General features: G+C 37.8%; 1 protein-coding gene across 6 annotated transcripts in view; it reads left to right on the top strand.

Annotated features, from left to right (window-relative positions):
- The window catches only part of spopla (speckle type BTB/POZ protein like a), a 128,231-nt gene extending 102,962 nt beyond the window's left edge, over window positions 1-25,269 (top strand). For 5 of the 6 annotated variants that reach the window (XM_052011764.1, XM_052011746.1, XM_052011755.1 and 2 more), the window contains 9 exons: window positions 1,206-1,327; window positions 6,072-6,223; window positions 17,159-17,286; window positions 19,923-20,100; window positions 20,188-20,243; window positions 20,464-20,586; window positions 21,522-21,664; window positions 21,766-21,819; window positions 22,868-25,049. In XM_052011764.1, coding sequence (XP_051867724.1) covers window positions 1,206-1,327; window positions 6,072-6,223; window positions 17,159-17,286; window positions 19,923-20,100; window positions 20,188-20,243; window positions 20,464-20,586; window positions 21,522-21,664; window positions 21,766-21,819; window positions 22,868-23,012 — 1,101 coding nt within the window. In that variant the 3' untranslated portion in view covers window positions 23,013-25,049. Of the gene's footprint in view, window positions 1-1,205; window positions 1,328-6,071; window positions 6,224-17,158; window positions 17,287-19,922; window positions 20,101-20,187; window positions 20,244-20,463; window positions 20,587-21,521; window positions 21,665-21,765; window positions 21,820-22,867; window positions 25,050-25,096 lie in introns of those variants that run through there. The other variant, XM_052011726.1, reaches the window with a different exon arrangement.
- The last annotated feature ends 282 nt before the right edge of the window (window positions 25,270-25,551 follow it).

Below are 25,551 nucleotides of genomic sequence, written 5' to 3'. Positions count from 1 at the left end.
GAGGACAGCAAATTTCCTTTCCCACAGGGCATTGGAGAGCCAAGTGGCTGCAGTTGGTGCTTATTTTTAGCTGCTGTGTGTTTGTATTGTGAGACATAATGGAATTATCGTCCCCAGAGTGCAATGCACAAAAGCGCAGTAAAAGTGCAAGAACCTGGTCAAAAACAAGTTCTAACTTCCAAGGGAGGAACAGATGCACATCATTGTTCTTGGTCTGATTCTATGCAGCCTCTGCACTCAACTGTACCTTGCTGATCAGGCAGAACATCTACAAATAACGATCATAAGACACAGATTGCTGAAATAATCACCTATTCTAGATTTAGTCTTTTGAGCAGATTAAGCTATGAGATAAAAGCGGGATATTCTTTGTTCAAATTCTAATGTTTGCGATCCATAAATGCTTGTTCCATTGTGTTCAGATGTTGGCCATTTATCTGCAAAGTTTCCTTTGGTAGTGTGACACCTCAAAGAATTGCAAATCCATTTCCTGCTCTGTGTAAAATGGCTACACCTAAAATTTAGGTGGTCATGAATATGTGGGACAACTTGTGATCCTGAAAAGCAAAGCAAAATGTTCTTTTCAGCAAAAGCTTAAAGCACGGTGAAGAGTTTTTAAGTGATAGAAAATTGGCATTTTTTTCTAATAAGTGCTTCATTAACTGCGTGCCACTGGGATACGTGCAAAATGGAGTGAAACCTTTCGTATAGCCATTATATTTTAGTAGTGCTCTCCAGGTAATGCTTTTTATCAATATTCATTTTATGGGGTGAGTGTGTTGCTGCAAAGGCCAGCATTTTTGCCTTTGAAGAAGGTGACAGTGAACTTTGAAGAAAAATACTGCAGCGTTGTTGGGTGGAGAAATCCAGCATTTGGGCCAGTAATAAAGGAATAGCAATCATTTCTCATTTACCTTCATTGTTTTGCTGAGTATCATGTAGACCCATGATGTGCTGCAAGCTTTTTGGCCAAAGCTTAATGACTCCTCTTGGGTACTCCTGCTTGACATCAGAGGAAGCTCTCCATGCCTATTTATAACCAGAGAGAGAACAATGTTTGGTAGAAAGCTAATAGTGGTAAATGCCTTTATTCCACTTGTATGAAATTGTCACAGTTCAGTTGCTGGGCAATCTACTTAACATATCCATCTTAGGGCTGTATTTTTATTATTTCTTTCAAATCCTTTCTTTTGGTTAATGTCTAGGTAAAAGTGGTAAAGTTCTCCTACATGTGGACCATCAATAACTTCAGCTTTTGTCGAGAGGAAATGGGTGAAGTTTTAAAGAGTTCAACTTTCTCATCTGGGCCAAATGATAAAATGAAGTGGTAAGTTTTATTTCTATGTATTGAAACAACATAAAATGCATTTTATTTTGGTCACCTTATCAAAAAGACTATGTGAATGGAATATAGGAAATAATTCAATACAGCTGATTATACTTACATCTGACTGTGTACACTTGTGACTGTAATCACTTCTGGATACCTGGTAATGGCTTCAAAGACTCCATAATTAAAAGGTTAATGCTTTGCGCAACAATAAAAATTATTTATAAATTGATGCAAAATAACTGATTTTATTTCTCAGCACTCAAATTCCTATTTATAATTACAAATTACTGTGTATAATTGTATGCAAGACTTCAAATTTAGTGTACTGTTTTGGGTAGGAAGTATGGTGTTGAAAGCATCCTGATGTGTAGTCATTGTGATGATTGGTACTGTTCTCACTTTAGAGAACACACTGACCTACTCCTAGCCCACTCCTACTCTTGTTTATTTGGAATCCACAACACTATGCACTTGATCTGCTATTCTCTCTCCTTCACCTCCTGTTCTTTAGTATGTGTATATAATACATGGTCAGCTTGTAACAAAGCTTATTTGCTTTCAATGGATTTAGGTGAGTGATAATTTGTATTTGGGTGAAAGCTGTTCCATCAGATATTTAGAATAGAAAAATGTTTAGTATTCAACTGCTTCAAATTTGAGCTGTATCATTAAGCTGCAGCCAAATCAGATGCATTTTTTTCCCAGATATGGCCATATACCAGAAAGTAATTTTGAGAATGATTCTACTGCAAGGACGAGAATTGTTCTTTGGCTTTCAATGCTTTTAAGATGATCCAGATAAATTCCTAGGATAGTCTTAGTTCAGTTGATTTTTAACATGCACAGTTCAAGTCAACTGACTTCACCAGGATGAATCCTTGTGAAATGATATTTTATACAGAGTGAATGTGTAGTTTTAATTAAACAACTTTTTTCAAATAATGAGTCCAAGTTTAATGTTCTAACAGTTCTTAGAAAAAAGTGACCAACATATAATTAAAATGTTTGTAATGGATGTGTTTATTGTCATTTGCCCAAACTTCATGGTCTAGAGTTTATTCCTCTGCAAGATGTAAAGCATACCTAGGTAAACTGTTACTTTGGATTTTGTGTAAACTTATGACTGTCTTGGTCATTGTTCCACAAAGTTGCTTCAGGTCAACTCAATTTATTTCTTTTACAAGAAAAACAATGCTCCTGCATTGTAAAGAGATTATTTTTCACATCTGTGACTGTCTGCAGTTTTCCAGTAATCATGCCTGCATTCTATCTTTCAGTAAATTTTTGCCACAATATCAATGAAGTTTTGACTGAATACATTTGTCATTATTGAGGAAAACTAGAGAAGCATTTTCCCTTCTACTTTGTAACAGGCCCCAAATTCTTGGATTAAGTGTTCATGTGAGATCATTTTTAAGCAAACGTTTGAACAATGAAGTCATTTGGCAGGGTTGCAGGAGAAAAAGGGTTACATTGGGCATTTGTCGCCAATTCTAAAGTTAGCCAGCTGAGACATGGGCATATAACAGCAATTTTAATTCAGTGATTAGGAAATATCACGGTAAATACTTGGCACACATTTGTTGTTCATTTGTACTGGTGACTGCTCTCTCATCATTACTTTGGTATTGATAATGTACACTATTCGAATGTTTGCAGTGCAAGAATGTGAATGTAGTCTGGACTTGTGATGGAGGAATGGCCATTGATGAATTAGCTGAGGATGGTTGAGTAATTATTTGAGACCAGAGCAAAAGGACAATTGTATCCATTTTCCTTTTTCAAGTACGCCCCAGCCACTGCCTTTGTTTTCCTTTGACCTCTATTGACCACTGTGTTTTACTTGGGTCATTTGGTGTTGCTCTTAAATTGAATGCTATTTTGGTGCAAGAGGGTTACTGTTCTCTACTGTTGTTCAGCTCTTGTTTCCATATCTGAGTTGATGAAGAATGTTTGTAGTGGAACAGTAACTGAGCATGTGTAGCTCATTATCAATAAGTTGATGTTATATTGATTGAAAGGAGTCTGTTACCTAGATTTGATCTGTTTCATGAAAATTAAATATGTCTAGCAGTCTTCCATATTGACAGATGCAATTGAAAGATTAACTAAGTGAGCAGCTGGCATTTAACACTTCTGCCAGGATTGCAATGTCTAATTTTTCCTTTTTTTAAGTGCACTCAGCTGCATCCTTAAGTCCATGAGTTCATCCAGAGAAGATGGACATTGAGACCTTGGCAGGATGCCAGACAGAATCATCTTCTCTTTTTAAGGGAAACACTTGAAAAGGATGCAGTGTTGATTCTCTTGCACTAGGTGTGCTGGGCTAAAAACTGGTTGAGGATGGGAACATTTACAGAGTTAGGTGTTCTGATCCATTGGTCGAGAAAGTGATTTGAACAATGTTATCTCCTCTGTTTCTTCTTTCTATATGCTGTTTGTACCTTCCCATGGTATATATTCCATTCCAAGGTTTGTCTGCCAATTCGGCATTCACTTTTGCAGAATGAGACAGTTGTTTCTTGGCTTGTTGCTGATCAACAAGATAGGTGTAAACAAAGAAATGAGATTTCAAATGTGGTAGTATACAGTTCTACAGATGAAGGTGTATAGACTGTCGTAGATGGAGTTAGAGGTCCTTTGGGCAGCAAGTGGCATATGGCTCAATGTTCTATAGTTCTATGTTACTATGTAGTAACTTTTGATGTCCTCGCAAGTGGCAGTAGATTTTGTCTTCAAAGTTTTCATATGCTAATGTTACCATATGCTAATGTTACTGAGGGCTTATCTTTACTTGTTTTTTGACAGGGTGACCAATAAAGGAATTAGATCTTCATTGTCTAAACTCAAAAGACTTCATTTGTTGCAGGGTGGTTCAGTGGTCACCCCCCACTAAGAACCATTCTGCGTCTATCTCTGCTATGCTACGAGTTGTAAAGGGATGGTGACAAAGGAGTTTTATTGGTTGATAGGTCAAGTTATGAGTTGAAGTGGTGGGATGGAATTTGTAGAATTGATGAGGAAGAGCTTACTATAGCTTTATCCCAATAAACCTGTATTTTTTTAAATTGGGCTACTTTGATTTTCTGATGAAATTTGATAGAAGACATTTACTAAGGTAATACAGGGGTGTTAAAAATCAGCTGTATTGTGTGAGATGAGATTTGTATTTGAACTGGTTTGGGACAGGTTAGTAGGCTTTCTTGACTTTGAGTTTTTATGATCCCTCTTCAGCTAGTCCACAGATGAAAATATATATTGACTTGGTACCACCTTGGAAGTCATAACAATTGCTAGTCTAATATCATAACCTATAGATCACAATATTCTCTTGGTCATGGTTGATTTATAGGGAGTATGCATAAAATTTATTGCTGCATTGATTCAGACCTCAAGTGCCTAACACATGTATAAAGACTTTAAAAGTGCAAACCAAGAAAATTCAAGACACATGCCAGGTATATCACTTTGTATGCTATGCAGATTAATCGATACTGGATGAGCAGAATTTCATCCAACCAAACATCAGGATGATCAAAACCATGGATTTGGTTCCTGGAACAAACTCCACCAAGCCTACTTGTAGCTGTCCAAGACTAAACCAAACCGTTCACAACCTCAATGACGTATTTGACTACAAGATGCCCTTCATACTGCTTGCCACACCATCACCAAAGCTGCTTGTTTCTAACTCCTGTAATGTTGGCTAATTTATCTGATCTATTGCTGAAGCTCTCATCAATACATGAGCTAATTGTATGACCATTCCAGTGTACTGCTGGCTAGCCTCCTACTTTCTATCCTCGCTGCCTTTTAGGCAATCTAAAACTCTGCTGTGTACCCTAATTTGCATGATACCTGATTACCCATTGTGTCTAGGCATGCTGACCTACAATAGGTCATTAAGTGATTTTTAAGATTATCATTGTTTTTAGATTTCACCTTTCCTATGCCCTCTTTATCACTAACATCATCTTCACTCTGCAACTATTTGAGATATCTGCTCTCCAATTAGGATTTAAAGATTCCACATTGCAAATTTTAATCACTGCCATATGTTATGGTTCAAAAGTGAAGAATTGCTTCTTTGGCTGCAGTTTACACCCTTGCCCCAAAAAATATACTTGCAACTCTCCAAAACACTTTCATTATTTAGGATACTCTTTTATAAACTTTTTGATTAAGCCTTTGAACATGGTTGTTTGTATCTTGACTGTTGTAGCATTTGGTTTAATATCACTTCATTCCTATATGGTATCTTGGGACATTTTAAAGTGCTAAAGATGGTATACAAATACATTGTCATAATAGATTTGATTTTGGAAGTAAGTGATTTAATGGTTAGCTCCTTTAAAGGTAGACTGTCACAGCTGACATCCTTCCTTTTACAATGATTCAAATTAGTCTTTTTGATGAACAACCCACTCTTGTGGTCAAGATCAAGGTCTGATTTATGGCTGTGGGAAGAATCACGTTCTTGGAAATTCTACATAGCAGAAATATTAAATTGTCTGTTGGACTGTTAACTGTTTACTTATGGATGACAAATTTCTGTCTCTACGCCATGTAGCTGTTGAATCTTGGAGAACAGGGTTCAACATATACAGTGTACAGAGTATTTAATGAATACTGTGAGTACTGGCAGTTATGTTCTTAATGATTTGTTGTGTTATGCTTAATTGGGAAAGTACTTAATCTTTTCTCTTAACTGATACTTTTTTTAATGCACATGTTGCAGGTGCCTCAGAGTAAACCCAAAGGGTTTAGATGAAGAAAGCAAAGACTACCTTTCCTTGTATTTGCTTTTAGTTAGTTGTCCAAAAAGTGAAGTTCGAGCAAAATTTAAATTTTCTTTATTAAATGCAAAAAGAGAAGAAACAAAAGCTATGGGTAAGTGCTTGCATATATGTTGCATTAATTTTTAATTGAAGACATATATTTCCAGTGTTTGTTCTTGCTGAAATGTTGAAAAACGCAATTTGCTATGTTCTGCATGTCTAAATGTTTAATTATTTATTGGCACTTTTTTGATTGGAGTAACAATGTGTACTGGAATTTATACATGCATGGGCATTTATTCTTTTAGGTGATCTCAGTCCTGGCTCAGTTGCATCTTTATTTTTAAATTGGAAGGCAATGGGCTCAAATCCCATTATGCAGACCTGAACAATAGCAACTTTCGAGCTGAGACATTGCTTCACTGAAGTAACTATATTTCATTGCTGAAAACTGTAATTTCATCTGCCCTCAGTGGTGGGTGCAAAAGATCCCATAGCATTATTTAAAGTAATAAAAAACCTTTGCCAATGTTGCAGCTGACATATCCTCAACATCTCAACAGTTGGCTTTATTATTATCCCATTGCTATTGTTTCCCTCAATTATTACAATACTTAAGTTGTGAATATTGATGTATCAAATACATGTCAATTCATCTTTGGTAGAATTCTTAAACAGTTTAACATTTTTTAAAATTATTATTGTTCAACAATTCGCAAACTATTTGATAATTTTGTGGGAACACATTGTTAAACATCTGTTCCTAAATTGCCATGACTTCTGAGCTTAACCCAAGCTTCTGAAAGCTTAAAGATAACTATTGAGTTAACTGCAGTAAAATCATAATTTGAATTTATGCAGACCCTTTAATGTGGGATGATGTCTCAGTGAACATGGGTGTAATTAGAGTAAAACATTTCCTCCTTTTTCACTTTCTTCCCTTTTTTTTTAAATGGAAGAACTTGCACTATAAAATTACTTTTGTAACATCAGGATATCTCAGAGCTTCTCAATATCTAATGCAAGGAAATGTGGCAGCCCCCTAAGTCCATCAAACTATCATTGAGACGGTGACTAGATGGTTCATCTTTACTGATCTGGGTACATAAAATCTAAATCTAACATGAGGGTACATAACAAATATGGGGAATTAATGCAAAAGATTAGCATAGCTATAAGTATTTTGAAGACAGATCTGTTTTCATTTGTAGGCAAGCATAAATTAAATGACAGCTTATACAGAACAATTATGACAGTCATTTATGACTTGGGTTTTCAAACATGTATGAGGTCATGGCTCCCTGTCTAATCAAAGAACAAAGTTGAAAGACCTCCGTGTGAATATTATGCAACACAAAATATGTGATTGCTTTTGAACCTTATCTAATTAATATGTACAATTCAGCATTATTGTCAGGGTGGAGAAGCTGCTCTACAGTGTTAACAAATGCTTGTGTGTGATGAATTCTGGCAGTCACCAGTCCCAGGAAATGTACTCTATTGGGAATTGATTTTGATCTAAATTTCTTAGCTACACTTGAAAAAGTATTTTGGGGCAGGAAACCCTCTTGATTTGCACTACTATCTCTCTACAGCCTTCATAATTTTATAGCCCTCCAGCATGGATCCATTCATTGGCTCAACTTTGTCCCTTCGTTTTAGGATCTTGTATTTTAGTACCAATTGATTTTTGTGCTTCAGCTCTTTTGACTGGAGCTTCCTGGTGTTGTGGCTTAATATCTTGATGTCATATTCCTGATTTGATTTCTTCAGACCAAATCATTAGCACTATCTCAGTAGAAATACATTGGACATGCATAATTAAGCGCACCTATTTATGTTAGTGATTTCCTGTAGGACAGTGGCTCCCCAACTCTTCAGGGATGCAGCACTGGAAATTGCCAGAGCACTGCTAAGGTTGTTCTCTACATGTGCTTAAGGCAAATAACTTAGCAATATAGGAACATTTTATTACCTTGTTCATCATTTGTTTTCCATTGAATCCTCAGTGAATATTCTGTGTATGAATTGGTCCCAATTATTTGGTTTGGTCATTCTCTGTTCCTTAGTGAAAACTGGGTTAAAGATTTGGAACAACTCTAGAATTTAAGGGCCATGTGCCTCCTGAAATAAAACTATAAGAGATTATTGATGTTAATATTGAGTCCATCTTCTGCACCTCCTGGGTGTTGTCAACACCTGTGGAAACCACGTTCCACTATATTACATAGATTAATTATAAGATACCCCAGTTGTGGGGGTTATTTGTTTGTCCCAGCCCAGGTTCTATTAATCTGTATCTATAGATTCTGGTTTCAGATCAAATTGGATCATGTTTTTTCTTAAGATAAGATTCTCTTGTATTATGGCCACTTTTCCCTTAAGGCCCTTTAACTAAAACTATATTAATCAGCTATGTAAATATTAATTGTATTAATCAGGCATGGTAGTGTAGCGGTTAGCGTAACGCTATTACAGCGCCAGCAACCAGAGTTCAATTCCAGCCACTGTCTGAAAGGAGTTTGTACGTTCTCCCCGTGTCTGCGTGGGTTTCCTCTGGGTGCTCTGGCTTCCTCCCACATTCCAAAAGACATACGGGTTAGGAAGTTGTGGGCATGCTATGTTGGCACTGGAAGCGTGGCAACACTTGTGGGCTGCCCCCAGAACACTCTACCCAAAGATGCATTTCACTGTGTGTTTCGATGTGCATGTGGTTAATGAAAGATATCTTAAAATCTTATCTTTCTCATTGCATAATACTAAATCTAAAATAACCTGGTTTAAATTGGTTCTTGCCTACTGATGTAAGAAACTATCTCGTTTAGACTCCATGAATTCATCCTTTGCATATTACTGCTAATTGGGTTTACCCAGTCTATATGTAGATTAAAATTCCCCATGATTATTATATTATACTTATTAAATGTACCTTTTAATTCTGATTTATACCACACCCTATTTTACTGCTACTGTCTGAAAGCCTGTAGATTACCCCCACCAATGTTTCCTGCCATGTATTGTTCCTATTTCATGATTTTCATAGTTAAGCTCCTTTCTGTCCACACTGTTTATCACATCATTTATTATCAGGGCTACCTCTTTTCCATTTTGCCTATCTCTTTTAAAAGTCAAGTATCCTGGCCTATTTAATTCCAAACTCTGCTCACCTCTGCTACCAATTCTCCAGAGTAGCTATTAAATGTACCTAATTATTTCCATTTGTCCTGTTGATTTGTCAATATTATTGTGAATGCTTTGTGCATTTACCTTTTTCCCTATTTTGACTTTATTGGCACTATAGTGTTTGTATGCTGCTTTTTTGACAGATTCAGATTATCATTATCCATTTTGCTACCCTGAATGATACTCTTGTCATTTCTCTTCTAACTTTCTGGATTTTGCCTTGCCTGAGTTCTTTCTTTCTTCCTTCCTCTAGTTAAGGTAAAGCGTTAACACAGCCCTAGTTATTGAATTCATAAGGCATTGATGCCAGATCAATTTAAGTGAAGACTATCCCTATGGAGTAGCTCCCACTTTTCATTACTGGTGCCAGTGCTGCGTGAACTTAAAGGCACTTCTCCCTTGCCAATCTTTGAGCTTTAAATTCAGAAGATGCTGATAACACGCAGCAGGTCAGGCAACATCTACGTAAAGAGATGCAGAGTCAATGTATCTGATCGAAGACCCTTCATCAGAATTTGGACCTTTTTTTTTCTCCTCCATAGTTGGTACCTAACTTGCTGAGTGTTTCCATATTCTGTTTTTATTTCAGATTACAAGATTTGCAGTTTTCTGATTTTCATTTGAACTCTGTGCTTATTGAATCCATGCCACTTAAGACTCTGGAAGTGGAATAACCCAGAGATTGTTCCTTTTGTTGCTCTGCTTTTTTTCATTTGGACCCAAACTACTCATTCTTTTACAGCAGAACCTCCTTAATCTTATTTATGTCATTGACTCCTAATTGGGAAGACGCAGAATTCATGTGTGCACACTGCTGGCTGGTCACATTATACAAATAGATTGCACAGCACTCGTTATCAAGCTTCTCCCTCTTGCAGAAGGTTACAGACAAGAAGCAATAGAAGTTAAGTGTGTTGACTGTCATTGGTCCTATCCGTCAGTCCACACCTTCTGATTTACAACCTGCAGATGGTGTAAACATGCACCTCTCTTTTTTCCAACCCTGTCACTTCCTACATCAACTATCTTCTCACCCCTACTCCTGTTTGTTTTGTTTTCATTTCTCATATCCTGATTGTAACCTCAACCACTGCTTAAGGGCCAAATGGCCTTCTGCTCCTATTTCATATAGAGCAGTACAGCGCAAGAACAAGCACCTTCGGCCCACAATGTTGTGCCAAACTAATTAAATTAATAATCAAATGTCCAACTAAACTAATCCCTTTTGCCCACACAATGTCCATGTCCCTCCACTTTCCATTTTTTAAAAAAAACACTTACCCCTCATGTCTTCTTTTAAACTTAACCCCTCTCACCTTAAATGCATGCCCTCTGGTATTAGACATTTCAACCCTGGGAAAAAGATAACAAATGTCTATGCATCTCATAATCTTGTAAACTTCTATCAGATCACCCCTCAGTCTCTTTCACTCCAGAGAAAACAACCTAAGTTTGTCCAACCTATCCTTGTAGCACATGCCCCCTAATCTAGGCATGTAAACCTCTTCTGCAACCTCTCCAAAGCCTCCACATTCTTCCTGTAATGTGGTGACCAGAGTTGAATGCGGCCTAACTAGAGCTTTATAAAGCTGCAATATAACTTCCCAACTCTTGAACTCAGTTCCTCGACAAATAAAGGCAAGCATGCCATATGCCACCTTTACCACCCTATCAAGCTGTGTAGCTACTTTCAGGGAGCTATGGACTTGGACCTCAAGATCCCTCTGCACATCAACAGTGTTAAGGGTCTTGCCATTAAGTGTACAATCCCTTTATGTTTGATCTCCCAAAGTGCAACACTTCAGATTTGGCTGGGTTAAACTCCATCTGCCATTTCTCTGCCCATATCTGCAACTGATCTATATCTTGCTGTATCCTTTAGCAATCTTCTATGCTACCCACAACACCACTGATCTTTGTATTGTCTGCAAATTTACCCACCCATCTACATTTTCATCCAGGTCATTTATATAGATCACAAACATAGGTCCCTGGATCCCTGCACAACACCACTGGTCACAGACCTCCAGCCAGAATAAGTCTCATCGACCACTACCCCCTCTTCTATGGGCAAGCCAGTTCTGAATCCAAATGACCAATTTGCCGTGAATCCCATACATCTTAATCTTCTAGATGAGCCTCCCATGAAGGACCTTGTCAAACGCCATCCATGTAGAGCTGTGGATGTTGTCTATCTTTTTCAATTCACTTTGTGACCACCTCAAAACTCAATCATTAGTAAGACATGACTTGCCCTGTACAAAGCCATGCTGACTGTCCCTAATTTGGTTTTCCAAAGGCTCATAAATCCTATCCTTAAGAATCCTCTCCAGTAACTTCCCTACCATTGACGTAAGACTCACTGCTCTGTAGTTTCCAGGATTATCCTTATTTCCCTTCTTGAATAATGGAACAACATTAGCTACTCGCCACTCTTCCAGGACCTCACCTTTGGGTAGGCAGGACACGAAGATATTGGTCAAGGCCCTCTCTTAACCTGGGGTATATCCCATCAGGCCTTGGGGACTTATCTACCTTAATGTTCTTTGAGACTGAACACTACCTCCTTTATCTCAAAATGCCCTAGCATATTGGCACGCTCTATAATGACCTCCCTATCCTCCATCCTTGGTAAATACTGATGTAAAGTACTCATTTAGGACCTCTCCCACATCTTCTGCCTCCAAGCACCTGTTCCCTCCTTTATCCTTGAGTGGTCTTACCTGCTCCCTAGTTATCCTCTTGTTCTTGATGTATGTGTAGAATGCCTTGGGATTCTCTTTAATCCTACTTGACAAAGACTTTTCATGGCCCCTCCTGGCTCTCCTAATTCCCTTCTTGAGTTCTTTTCTGGCCTCTTTACAATCCCCAAGGGCTCTGTTTGATTTTTAGCTTCCTAAACCTTGTATGTGCTTCCTTTTACCACCTTGACTAAATTCACCACCTGTCTCATCATCCAAAGTTCCCTTACCTTGCCATACTTGTCCTTCCTTCTTTCTAGAACATACTTGTCCTGTACTCTGCTCAGTTTGTCTTTAAACACCCTCCACAAGTCAGATGTGGACTTGCCCAATAACAGCTGTCCCTAATTAACTCTCCCTAGTTGAAAAACATGATGATGCTAAAGAAACTCAGCAGGCTAGGCAGCATCCATGGAGAAAAGCAGGCGGTCAACGTTTCGGGTCAGGACCTTTCTTCATGCTGCCTGACCTGAGTTCCTCCAGCAGCATCGTGTTTTTCATTTAGATTCCAGCATCTGCAGTACTTTGTTTCTCTAACTCTCCCTCGTTCCTGCCTAATACTCTTATAATTTGCCCTACTCCAATTTAATACTCTCCTGTAAGGTCCATACTTATGCTCATCTATACCTATCTTAAAACTTAAGGAGTTGTGGTCACTGTTCCTAACTGTCCTCCCACTGAAAGGTCAGTTACCTGGCCAGGCTCATTACCCAATACCAGGTCCAGTATGGCCCCTCCTCTTAATGGATTGTCTACGTATTGATTTAAGAAACCCTCCCTGATGCACTGAACAAATTCTGCCCTGTCTAAACCTCTTGCACTAAGGAGGCCCCAGTCTATGTTAGGGAAGTTGAAGTCACCCATTGCAACAACCCTGTTGTTTTTGCACCTTTCCCTAATCTGCCAGCATATTTGTTCCTCAATGTCCCATTGGCTATGGTAGGGTCTAGAACATAAAATGGTACAGCACATATGGACACTATGATCAATCTAACTCTTCCCTTCCACACAGCCCATAATTCTCCATTTTTCTTACATCTATGTGCCTATCTAAGAGTTTTTTTAAAATGTCTCTATTGCATCAGCCTCTACCACCACCCCAAGCAGTGCCTTCCAGGCAGCCACCACTGTGTGTTTAAAACAAAAACCTACCTCTGACATCTCCCCTAAACTTTTCTCCACTCACCTTAAACAGATAGATATCCTCTGGTATTGGCCATTGCTGCCCTGGGGTAAAAGTGCTGTCTGTCCATGTATGCCTCTCATAATCTTGTACATCTCTATTAAACCGCTTCTCATCCTGCATCACTCCAAAGAGAAAAGCCCTAGCTTGCTGAACCTTTCCTCATAAGACATGTTCTCTAATCCAGGCAATGTTGTGGTAAATTTCTTCTGCACCCTCTGTAAAGCTTCCACATCCTTCTTATAATGAGGTGACCAGAATGGAACACAGTGTGTGGTCCAACCAAGGTTTTATAGAGCTGCAATATTACCTTGTGGCTCTTGAACTCAATCCCTCGACTAATGAAGGCCAGCACACCATATGCCACGTTAACCACCCTATCAACGTGCATCAACTTTGAGGTATCTATGGACTTGGACCACAAGATCCCTCTGTTCATCCACACCACTAAGAATCCTACCATTAACCTTGTACTCTGCCTTCAAGTTCAATCTTCCAAAGTGTATCACTTCACACTTTTCTGGATTGAACTCCATCTGCCACTTCTCCACTCAACACTGCATCCTGTCTATATCCAGTTGTAACCTTCTACACTATCCACAACACCTCCAACCTTTGTGTAATTTGCAAACTTACTAACCCATCCTTTCATTTCCTCCTCCAAGTCATTTGTAAAAATCACAAAGAGCTGGGGTCCCAGAACAGATCCCTGCAGAACACCACATCACCGACCTCCAGGCAGAATACTGTCCATCTACTACCACTCTCTGCCTTCTGTCAGCAAGTTAATTCCAAATCCATGCAGTCAAGTCTCCATGGATCCCATGCCTCATGACTTTCTGGATGAGCCTACCATGGAGAACCTTGTCAAATGCCTTACTAAAGTCCATATACACCACATCCACTGCTCTACCTTCATCAATTTGTTTTATCACTTCCTTGAAAAACTCTTAGACTCTCGAGGCCCCTCACAAATCCATGCTGACTATCCCTAATAAGACTGTTTTTCCAAATGATTGTAAATTCTGTCCCTAAGAATCCTCTCCAATAGCTTGCCTATCACTGATGTAGACTCTATGGTTTATAATTCCCAGGGTTATCCCTATTACCTTTCTTGAACAAGGGAACAACATTTGCCATCTTCCAATCCTCTGGTACCACTCCTGTGGCCAGGAAGGATGAAAATATCATCATCAACACCCCAGTAATCTCTTCCCTCGCTTCCTGCAGTAACCTGGGGTACATCCCATCCCGCAGTAAACTGGGGTACATCCCATCTGGCCCCGGGGGCTTATCTATTCCAACGTTCTTCAGAAGCTCACACACTACCTTTTTCTTAACCTCAATGTGCTCCAGCACATTAGCCTGATCTCACATTCGAAGTCCCTCTCCTTGGTGAACTCTGAAGCAAAGTATTCATTAAGGACCTCCCCTCTTCCACCTCCTGGCACATGTTCCCCCTTTATCCTTGAGCAGTCCTACCCTCACTCTAGTTCATCTTTCTGTTCTTCACGTAGAACGCCTTGGGGTTTTCCTTAATTCTACTTGCCAAGGCCTTCTCGTGTCCCCTTCAAGCTCTCCTAAGTACCTTCTTAAGCTCCTTCCTGGCTACCTCACAATTCTGAAGAGTATACTTCCTTCTTCCTCTTGACTAAATGTATCACCTCTCTTGTCAACCATGGTTCCTTCACCCTACCATCCTTTCCCTGTTTCAGTGGGACAAACCTATCCAAAACCCTATGCAAGTGTTCCCTGAGCAGCCTCCATATTTCTGCCATGCATTTCCCTGAGAGCATCTTTTCCCAATTTATGTTCCTAAGTGATGCCTAATATGGTTGTAATTAGCCCTCAGCCCAATTAAAAACATTGCCATATCGTCTGCACCTATCCTTGTCCTGGCTATGCTGAAGGACAAGGAGTTGTGGTCACAGGGTCTGCAGTATAATCCCATCAGAGTAGTTGCACCTTTCTTATTTTTGAGTTCTACCCATAGACTCAGTGGATGAGCCCTCCATTATGTCCCCTCTCAGTGCAGCTGTGATATTGTCCCTGATTTAATAGCACAACTCTCCCCCCTCACCCTTATTTTACCACCTCCATCTTTAATAAAAAATCAAAACCCTGGAACATTAAGAATCGATTCCTGTCCCCCTCTCAATCAAGTCTCTCTGTTTTGGCCACAATGTCATACTTCCATGTACTGATCCATGCTCTAAGTTCATCATCCTTACCCATAATACTCTTAGCAATATACAGACACTTCAACCTGTCGATCCCATTGTGTCTATTACCTTGCTCCTGGCTGTTCTTACTGGATATGACATCCATCTTCCTCTCAATCCTCCACTTTCTGACTTGGTGCTCTGGTTCACATCCACCTGCCAAACTAGTTTAAACCCTTCTGAGTAGCATTAGCAAACCTCCTGGCCAGGATATTTTTTCCCTTCCAGTTAAGGTGTAACCAGTCCCTCTTGTACAGGCCACCCCTGCCCCAGAGGAGGTTCCAGTGATCCAAGATCCTGAAACACTGCTCCCTACACCAGTTCCTCAGCCACACATTCATCTGTTCTATCTTTCTATTCCTTCCCTGACTAGCGCATGTTCCTCTGTTTATGTAATTTCAAGCACAGTCTTTGTGGATGTGGTGCCCAGTTCCACTTCCCCACATGCGCCCAACTGGTGCAATATTTGGTGGCTGATGTTGCGGGTTACATTGCAAGCAGAAACCATCTGCTGCCAGTGCTACAATGGATGCACCAATTGTTGCCAGTCTAGGTCAGCTTACTGTCATGGTGTCAGACTGGATGTATGCTGCACTGTTCAGTGGCTTGCCATGTTACTCAGCAGTCTATCAATCTCAACAATTTACTAAGAATATGCACCTCTCATGCTTGGGAATTGCCAATAGCTCTGTAGAGCACTATTCTCTTTAATTTCTCAGCTTGACAGTGTTAAGTGTTCTGTCGCTCTGCCGTACCCTCATTTTGCCTCTGTCAACCAGCCTGCTAATCAGGGCTACGAAAGCGATGCAATCCTTCTAGGTTCAAAATTGCTGAAAAACTTCCTCCACTGTACTTGCAGTCTTCTCTGCTAAAGGTTATTGGTCTTCCACAGGTTTAAAAGTATTTGATTTTTTTTTTTACAAATTACTGTTTTTAAAACTTAAATTTATTTGAACAATTTTTAAGTTGTCTTTATGTATCGAAAAAATTTCACATGCAGTTGCAAATGTTTTTGATAGCAGTAAGCGCCAAAATCATCGGGTGTTGGGGCTTCAGGATCCAATGCCTAAGGTCTTCCTAAAGAACACACTCAACTCTTGGGTTGAGTCTCGTGTATAAAAACTCAGCTTGACTGGCCATCCATATTCGGAATGTGTTAGTGCAGGCAGGCACTGTGGATGTTGAGTTCGGGCAGCTGGCTGGATCCAAGACGATCCTGCATGATGGGTATGTGACGGATTCCAGTTCTGTCCAGTACTCAGACCAGGATACGTGCAAAGAGCCTTTACTTAAGATGTCTACTATCATTAACAAAGAAGTGCAGTGTTTGTTGTTTTGAGCATTAATGTTAAGAGAAATAAATATTGCACTGTCTTACAATCTTTTCTGGAGAGCTATAATCAGTGTTATGTTTGTATAGACTACAAAGAGAGCAAACATTGTAATTGTCAGTTAACTAATCTGTCTAAGAATTAGACCAGTTTTATTAAGCAAAATATAGAAGGACATTTTTCATAAAGATTGAAATAGAATTTTTGTTTTGGTTCAAAAGTGGATCAGATTTCCTCTTTATTTACATAAATAGCTTTTGCCAGAAATAATGAATGTTGGAAAACTATTCTGCATATTGTCTAATGTATTCATATGATTGCTACATAAATGTACATTTTGCTGCTTTTTTTTTTAAATACCTCTTTCTCTTAATTTATTTTTAATAGAAAGTCAAAGGGCATATCGATTTGTCCAAGGCAAGGACTGGGGTTTCAAAAAATTTATCCGTAGAGACTTTCTTCTAGATGAAGCGAATGGTCTTCTTCCAGACGATAAACTTACGCTGTTTTGTGAAGTAGGTGAATGTTTTAAATCACAAATGCTTAGGTAGCTGTGCATTTTAATGTAAAATCTTGCTGTATCAGTTTGGTTTATTTGATGAACCATTCATTCCAAGTTTACTTGATCTTGATCAACTTTTGACTTTGTACACTATCCACTCAGAAGTTCTAAGGCCTAAATAGGAATTTTTGCCACCATTCCTAGTAAATGATCGTACAATAACACTGATAATTTGCTCTCCTGTTGTTCGGAAATCCTGATGGTTCGGTATCTGGCTCACCATGTTCTATTTCCTGAACAAGCTCATCAGGGCCCTAGTTCTTGTGCTTGCTTTAAACTCACCAGGCCCTGTTTGTCTTGCTCCTTTTAAATATACCAGGGCCCTTTCTCTCAATCTTTTTGAACATGTTGTTCTTTGGAAATTTTATTATATAGCTGTGTAACAATCTTTAATGAAAGTGTTTAGTTTATTACTAAAAAAAAAACTCTCCAATAATCTGGAAAATCCACCTGTCCAGTATCACCATGGTCCTGAAGGAGCTGGGTTATTGGGATTTTACTGTATTTCTTTCATAATATTTATAATCATTACAAAGTTCATTTGTTTCTTGCAGGCTTTTCTTATCATTCTGCTTTGCTGTCCCTATTTGCTTCTAGAAAACACTTCTAAAATACCTTATTCAAAATTAGACTTCCCATTTTAGTATGCAAAAACGTTATCTTTTTTAAACCTAATTCAACATGCTGTGCACCAGCTTTAGAATTTGGTGTTTCATGCAATCGGTAGTTCTTTGCTTATTTAAAAAAAGGAAAATCACTTGTGAAGGGTAATCCAACTTTTATGGATGGCAATCAGAAATGGAAACTCTAATTTTGATTCCCAAAAGCACAACTCTTCTGAATAATTACTTTTTTCCTCTTGTACTGGTTCTAGATTTGAATTTAAAACCATGTAGAGTGGTTTGTTTTTAGTGTTGAACTAGTGTTGTGTTCACTAGTTTCTATGTACTTAATGTGAACTTCTAGGCACCCTTCAGAAAGTACCTAATAATTAATGTAGTCAATGACATACTTTTATAAGAGCTAGCTTTATGTATACTTGTAATGTTGCATATGTACATCATCTGACATGGTGGGATTATAACATATCAAAAGGTAAAGTGAAATTGTTTGGAAGTACGCAGTTGTTATCTCAAGAGTGTTGAACTTCTGTGCTATGCAGGTTAGAATTATACTAAAGTTAGATTGTCAGGTTATCACTGGAACAGTTGACTGATGAGCAGGTTTCAAGAATGCCAGATGATAGCATCATTTCATTTTGATCCTCGTATTTACAGGATATGTGAGAAACTACATTGGCAAGTTTGTTGCTTATGTCATTTTACTCTGCGTAAAGAATAATTGAAATGTGGCCTATGGGAGTAATTACAATGAATCTAATGCATCTTATTTTCACTTGGTCAGACAAATTGAATATGCTGTGTGATGTATTTGTCATAAATATAATCATTTGGTTGATAGAGATTACATGAAGTGTCAGGTGGTTTGCTAAATGTCATCTGTTGCTAATTTTTGGAAAATTGGAACATTTTACAAGAAATGAATTTGAATGTCAATAATCTGTATTTCTGGATGTATTGTGCTCCATGAAATTGAAGTGATTGTGACAGTGTTAAGGATCATGGTGCTTGTAGAGATTTCTACATAGTTTCTAATTTTTGAATATATATTTGTTTTATAAATTTCTTTTAAATCCTACTACGTTTTAGCTAAGAATCCAGTCATGTGTTCAGATGCCTGTCAAACAATATGACAGTGGACGCAAAACCATTCAGCTGGTAAATAAGCTCAAGGGAAGCACATTATTGTTAATAATAACAGTTAATGCATTCTCTTCCCAATTCAAAATTAAAAATTTAACCTTGTGGAAAAACATGTGCCTCAGCTGTCACGGAACAAATATTCTTCCTTATTAAGTTAACCTTCTTAGAATGGTTGCCTTACTGAGGGAGGTCATTCAGCCCATGTCCCTGCCAGCTCTCTACCAGAATGACTCAGTAATTCCACCAATTCCTGGCTCTTTCTCTGCACCCTGGCAAATTTTTCATCATTATGTATTTATTAAATTCCCTCTTGAAGGCCACAGTAAAGAACCTGCCTCTGTCACATCTGCAGACAATGCATTTCATATTCCAATTACACGTTATGTTTTTTCAAAAGAAAAAAGTATTTCCTTGTGTCAATCTTCATTCTCTTCTCTTCCCTTTTATTTCACATCTGTGACAACTGGTCCTTGACACCATCTACCAAAGAGAACAGCCTCCCATGATCCATTCTCTTCAGACCCCTCGTCATTTTATATACTTCCATCAAATCTCCCCTCAGCCTTCTCAAACAAAATAATCCCAGTCCTTCTAATCCATCCTTGCAACAATAGTCCTTCACCCCAGGAACCATGTGTCTTGCCACCTGGACTACAAGAAATTTGAGACTGTTGTTAAACTAAATACATCCTGAGGGGCAAATAAGTAGTTCCTTAGCAATCAATCTATTGATATTTCTTTTAGCTGAAATAAATACTAGTTTATTTTAAAAAATCTAATGTATATTGGTTTTGAAATTTGTTGTTTTCTTTCTGCTCTGGTTCAGGTGAGTGTAGTTCAAGACTCTGTTAATATATCCGGCCAATCAAATATGAATACGTTAAAGGTTCCAGAATGTCGTCTGGCAGATGATTTGGGGAATCTGTTGGAAAGTTCTAGATTCACAGATTGCTCCCTTTATGTAGGAGGGCAAGAATTCAAAGCTCACAAATCAATTTTAGCAGGTAGGTAAGCTTGGATGTAAAGTTACATGCATCTTATTAGCAAAAAGAAATCCTGATTTTTATAGTCTTTTCCTTTCTATTTGACAGCTCGTTCTCCTGTTTTTAATGCTATGTTTGAACATGAAATGGAAGAAAGCAAGAAGGTAAGAATTCTATGTACTTGTTAGTTTTAAGTTAAAGTGAAGTCTTGATAGAGAAATTGGTTTCACAGTTTGATTTTAGTTTTGGCATTAATGTGACTTGGATGAGCAAGTGGAAGTGCAGTTGATAAATTGATGGAATATTAAAGAGGTTATCCAGTTTTGAACACTGTTCATTTATACTCATTTATATTGGGTTTTTCTTTTCAATTTTTCCCAACAGAATAGAGTAGAAATTAATGATGTAGATCCAGAAGTTTTTAAGGAAATGATGAGATTTATCTACACAGGAAAAGCACCAAACCTCGATAAAATGGCTGACAACCTGTTGGCAGCTGCAGACAAAGTAAGTAATGAGTATTCTGAAACAGGTGTCCAAGAAGATGTAAGTAAGTTATATGTGCACCTTAAGTCATCTAGATGCCCTGAAGCACTTATGGCACTGGCAAGTAAATGTCATACAAAAATATTTTTGAAGGGCAGTGACTGTTGTTGTCTTGCATACAGCAAATGAGATCAGATCTACTTGTGGAAAGTGTCAGGGGAAGAAATATTGCCATAAATATTGTACAGTTTCCATTTTTCAAATAGTATCATAAAATCTTCAATGTTGAATGGGGAAGCAGTGCGTTAGTTGAATGATCTGTCAAACACCCATGTCCAAATGTGCATCACTCCCTCAAATTGCATGGAAATGTTGGCCTGGGTTATGAGTTTATCCATGGTAAAAATCCGTGCTTACAAATTTCTGACTCCAATGGAAAATGCCATCAATTTTTTTTAAACCTGTTCTGCTGCCTTGCAGTGCACATACTCTCAAGTTCCTCCCCATCATTTGGTATCCTCCCATTATTGTACATTCTTCACCTTGTTGTATTTCCCCTAAAGTATCACTTGATGTACGTTAAATTGCACAGAAGTGTATGAGTTGATTCATTGACCACTGCTCTGCCCAACTGACCATATTCTTCTGCTTGGAATTTGGGCCATAAAATAAGCAGATATCTGAGAATTCTTTAAAAGTGGTAGGGCATCATTATTTTTTAATGTGTTCATTGTGAATTTAAAATATTGGTCTTGTACATTAATGTATTTTTTCTTTCATTAGAAAGATGATTTTTGTTTTGAAAGGGATTCATTTCAGCTGTGTTGGAAAGATGGAATTTGCTTGCAGAGACAATGGGCATTTTGATCTAGATTAAATCTTCAGTTAGTAAATTGCATTTTTAGTTGCCAGTTCCCATCATGGTCAAGTAATAGATTTTTTCTATCTCCTTACAGTATGCACTAGATCGACTAAAGGTCATGTGTGAAGAAACTTTGTGTAGTAACCTCTCAGTTGAAAATGTTGCAGAAATTCTCATTCTTGCAGATTTGCACAGTGCAGAGCAACTGAAAGCACAAGCAATAGACTTCATTAACAGGCAAGTGTTATCACTTTCTGTTATGTGATGTTTAGACTGCTAAATGTTTATTTTAAATTGCTGATGTTATTTATTCTTTTTCTTACTATTTTTCCTTATAGGTGCAGTGTTCTCCGACAACTTGGGTGTAAGGATGGGAAAAACTGGAGTAACAAGTAAGCAATGTGATGGAATATTTAATTTTGGGTTTGTCACTGTGCATTTGTGTAATTTTTGCACCAGTCTAATGGCAGAGTAGTCTGTTTTTGTTTTGGACCTTTCTATCCATTTATAATTTAACATAGAATGGCACTTGCAATGTAGACAATTGTACAAAAAGCTATCCAGAGAGCAAAATGAGACTTGAAAGGTTTACCATCTCAGACTGGAAAGTTTTAGGAAAAGAGTTTGTGAAGTATTGTGAAGAAAATTTTTAATAGGACCTTCATCCATTTCACACATGCTTTATTGTGATTTTCTTATCTACTTGTTAATAGGCACTTTCAGTCATTTCTCTCTAATCTAATGTTTTGTTCTTATCTGAAAATTGTTATCGATGAAACTAGCTGGTAAGGCAGTGAGAGTCGGTTTATAAATGTCTCTTGAATCCAAAGACATTCTTTTAAAAAAAAAACACAAGTTTTGTAAACTAAAATGTACAGATTTTTCAAAATACAATATCTATATATAATTTTTAAGCCATATTTCATCTTATGACAGTATAAGCAAGTGCAAAGGCCTAAATAGTGCAGTGTTGGGTGAAATATAACTGCATCAGTTTGTTCATTTTGCTTTTTTATTCAGCATTTAAGAGGAAGAGTTGAGCTTCATTTAGAGTAGAGGGAAGATTGGCCTTTAGAGGTCAAAAGGTGGAATGGAAGAGTACACAAAGTGGCCAAGAGTCTGATACAGCAGAGGGGCGAGGGAATAAAATGGAGGGTGAATAAAGGGATGACTGAAAAAGAAAATTACAAAGCAAAAGAATCTTCCCCATCAGCAGCTAGCTGGATCAGTCCCATGGAAACCTGGTTTTATCCTTGAGGAAAGAGCATTAAATGTGCAGTAATTCCAAAAAAAAAACTTGCTCGTCTAAAATGAATCCCTCATTAATAAAATCATTATTCTTGCAGATCTTTAAACAGCAGTTATTAATACTTGTACTAATTATTTACAGATATTATTGATGCTGATTTTCTGATAGGTTTTTATCACTTTTACTCGCAGCCATGCCACTGATGTAATGGAGACAGAAGGCTGGAAATCGATGATCCACTCCCACCCTCATTTAGTTGCAGAGGCCTTCCGAGCACTGGCAACTGCACAGTGCCCACCCTTTGGTATTCCACGCAAACGATTAAAACAGTCATAATTGCGCTAGAGGACATTAGGTACTGATCTCGCTACTGACTTTGTGTAGAGGTATTTCTACCTTGCACCCATGCAGGATGAAGTCCTTGTCACTTGCATATACAGGACACAACCTGAACTTTAACCGTCTTTTAATTGCTCTGCTGAAGGATGTGTTCCAGTATGGTCTTCAGCTTTAAATTAGTTTACATGCTTTTCTCTCAGCCACTTAAACAGCCTTAAATGATTTTCATCCTTCTAGTTCAGTTTAAATATTTTTTAAGTTTCTTTTTTTTAAATTAATGTGTGCCTTGTCAAAAGACTAGGCTATGCAGAATTGCATCAGCAACCAAAATGCAGAACCATCCATTGAATAGTTGGGAAAGGCAAACATAGCCTTTAACACTTTTCTAAATGTTTGCCCTTCCACACAAGTATAATTAATAATTGATTTCCCTGGGAGTCTACCTATTAACCCTAATTAGCCAGCAATTGGAGCAATTAGCTGTAACCAGTCATCTTTTCAATATTTTTGATTTGTGACTTTCCTCATTACACATTTGCATTGTGGATACTGTTGAAATTCTGCATGACAGCCTGAAAAGGATGTACCATTCAATAGCACGTGTCCTTAATGGGCCAGTGGTATATGAAGTACGTGGTTGGTTCGTGAACCACCATTTTCTTTTTCAGTGTTTGTAAACTTTGTTTACAGTTTGGAATTTCTACTGTACAGATTTTTTTTGAAGATTAAATTCACAATTTTGGCAGAAATGTTAAAGACCTTTGTTACAATTGTGTGAAAATGGTTTGTAATGTTCAGCAACCTTCTAGAACTTGAGATTGCAACATAACTAAAGTAAAAACACTATAATTTTGTGATACTGATGTACCCAAAACATTGGAATGATTCAATTAAATATATTTAAACTTGAATAATGAAAGAGCATTTCTGAAGACTACCCCTTTTGAAACTCCTAATAACAATGTTAAGACACTGAAGATCACTTGATCAAATTAGTTTCCCAGAATATGTTTACGATGTTTCTATCCCTTTAACAAGGAATTTCACACAAATTTTCTGTTCTACCCATTTTCCCTGAGGTGCTGATTCTTTTGGATCTAGATCCATGGGTGCCGGCCACCCACCACCGTCCAGTATCTCGCCCAAGTGGCTGTTGTTCGAGTGTGAGTTTCATATGGCTATTTAAACACTGGGGACATTGCAGCCAAGCATATTGCAATGCTTGCCCAACATCCACATATGCAGTTCCAATTACATTGTTGGATAGCGATCAGAAATGAGAACCCTGGATAATTTCCCATTTTACCTGAGTGGGTTCATAGCCCACTAAAGCAGTTCTACTGCTAGTTCAGCTAAATCATCCAGCTCAGCACAGCTTAGCATTTGAAACAGATCTTCCTGGTGCATGTGGCTCAACTACTCACTGGATAAATTTACTGAGCCACTCTAAGGAGAATTCCTTTTTTTAGAATGAACAGGTATTGTTATCAAGTCATTTGTCTGAGACACTGCTGAGGTAACACTGTAAATTTTGTAGAAAACTCCACATTTCAGGACAATGATTTTGCAATGCCTCGAATTGACGTTACATGGCAATTGATTTGCTTATGTTTTGCTATTTTATTTATTATGCATCAATATATTTCATAAAACTTGTGTTAGGTTAAAGAAACTTTGTAAAACTTTATAAATGCAATTGAATGCACTAATTTGTATCAGCGTTCATTCTGTAGGCTATTGTTTTGTGAAAATCATTTTTTGTTAGAGAAGAGTGCTCAAATATTTTTAAAAATTGGAAGTTAAAGAAGTCAATGGGTTTAAGTTGTCAATGTATCTGTTTACTGTCATATCACAAATTCAGAGAGTATGGTTGCATGAACTACACACCATGAAAATTTGAATAAAACAAATCTTTAAAATGAGTTTTGAACTGCTTGTTCAAAAATAATGCTCAGTGCTTCTACTGAGGAGTTTGAATATGAATAGTTTTTTTTAACTTCATTTATTTATGAATTAATGATTTCAGCTAGGATGTATGACCTTGAATAATCTTGTTTCATTTAACCATTTCTTCTTTCCAGAACTAGGGAAGATAAGAATATGGATTAACCTTTGGATGACGGTGAAGCATCACTGTCTAATGGCATTCATCTTTGTGCTGGACAGAACCTCTCTTGTTCACTTTGAATTTCTTTCTCAGATTCTAATTTATTTTCTTATTCCTAATCCAAATAAATATGCTCAATCTAGTGATTGAGAAGAGAGCTGACAAAGCCTTCGAGCATATTTTCAATGTCATTTGAAACTGGGGCTTTTTTAAAGTGGGGCACTTTGAAAAGAGTAGACTTGTTGAACTTAACAACCAGATTTCACTTATTTAACGGTTACTGGGGTTCTGCTAATAACTAGAAGAACAGGAGTAGACTTTTTGCCCTTTGAGTGTTCCATCATTCAATGAGATTATGGCTGATTTGTGACCTAATTCCATATACACTAATCCTAATATCTTGTAATGCCTTTGGTTAATAACAATCTA

Source organism: Pristis pectinata, chromosome 1 (genome assembly GCF_009764475.1).
Source record: "Pristis pectinata isolate sPriPec2 chromosome 1, sPriPec2.1.pri, whole genome shotgun sequence".
Classification (NCBI taxonomy): Eukaryota; Metazoa; Chordata; class Chondrichthyes; order Rhinopristiformes; family Pristidae; genus Pristis; species Pristis pectinata.
This window is presented reverse-complemented; position numbering and strand designations above follow the sequence as displayed.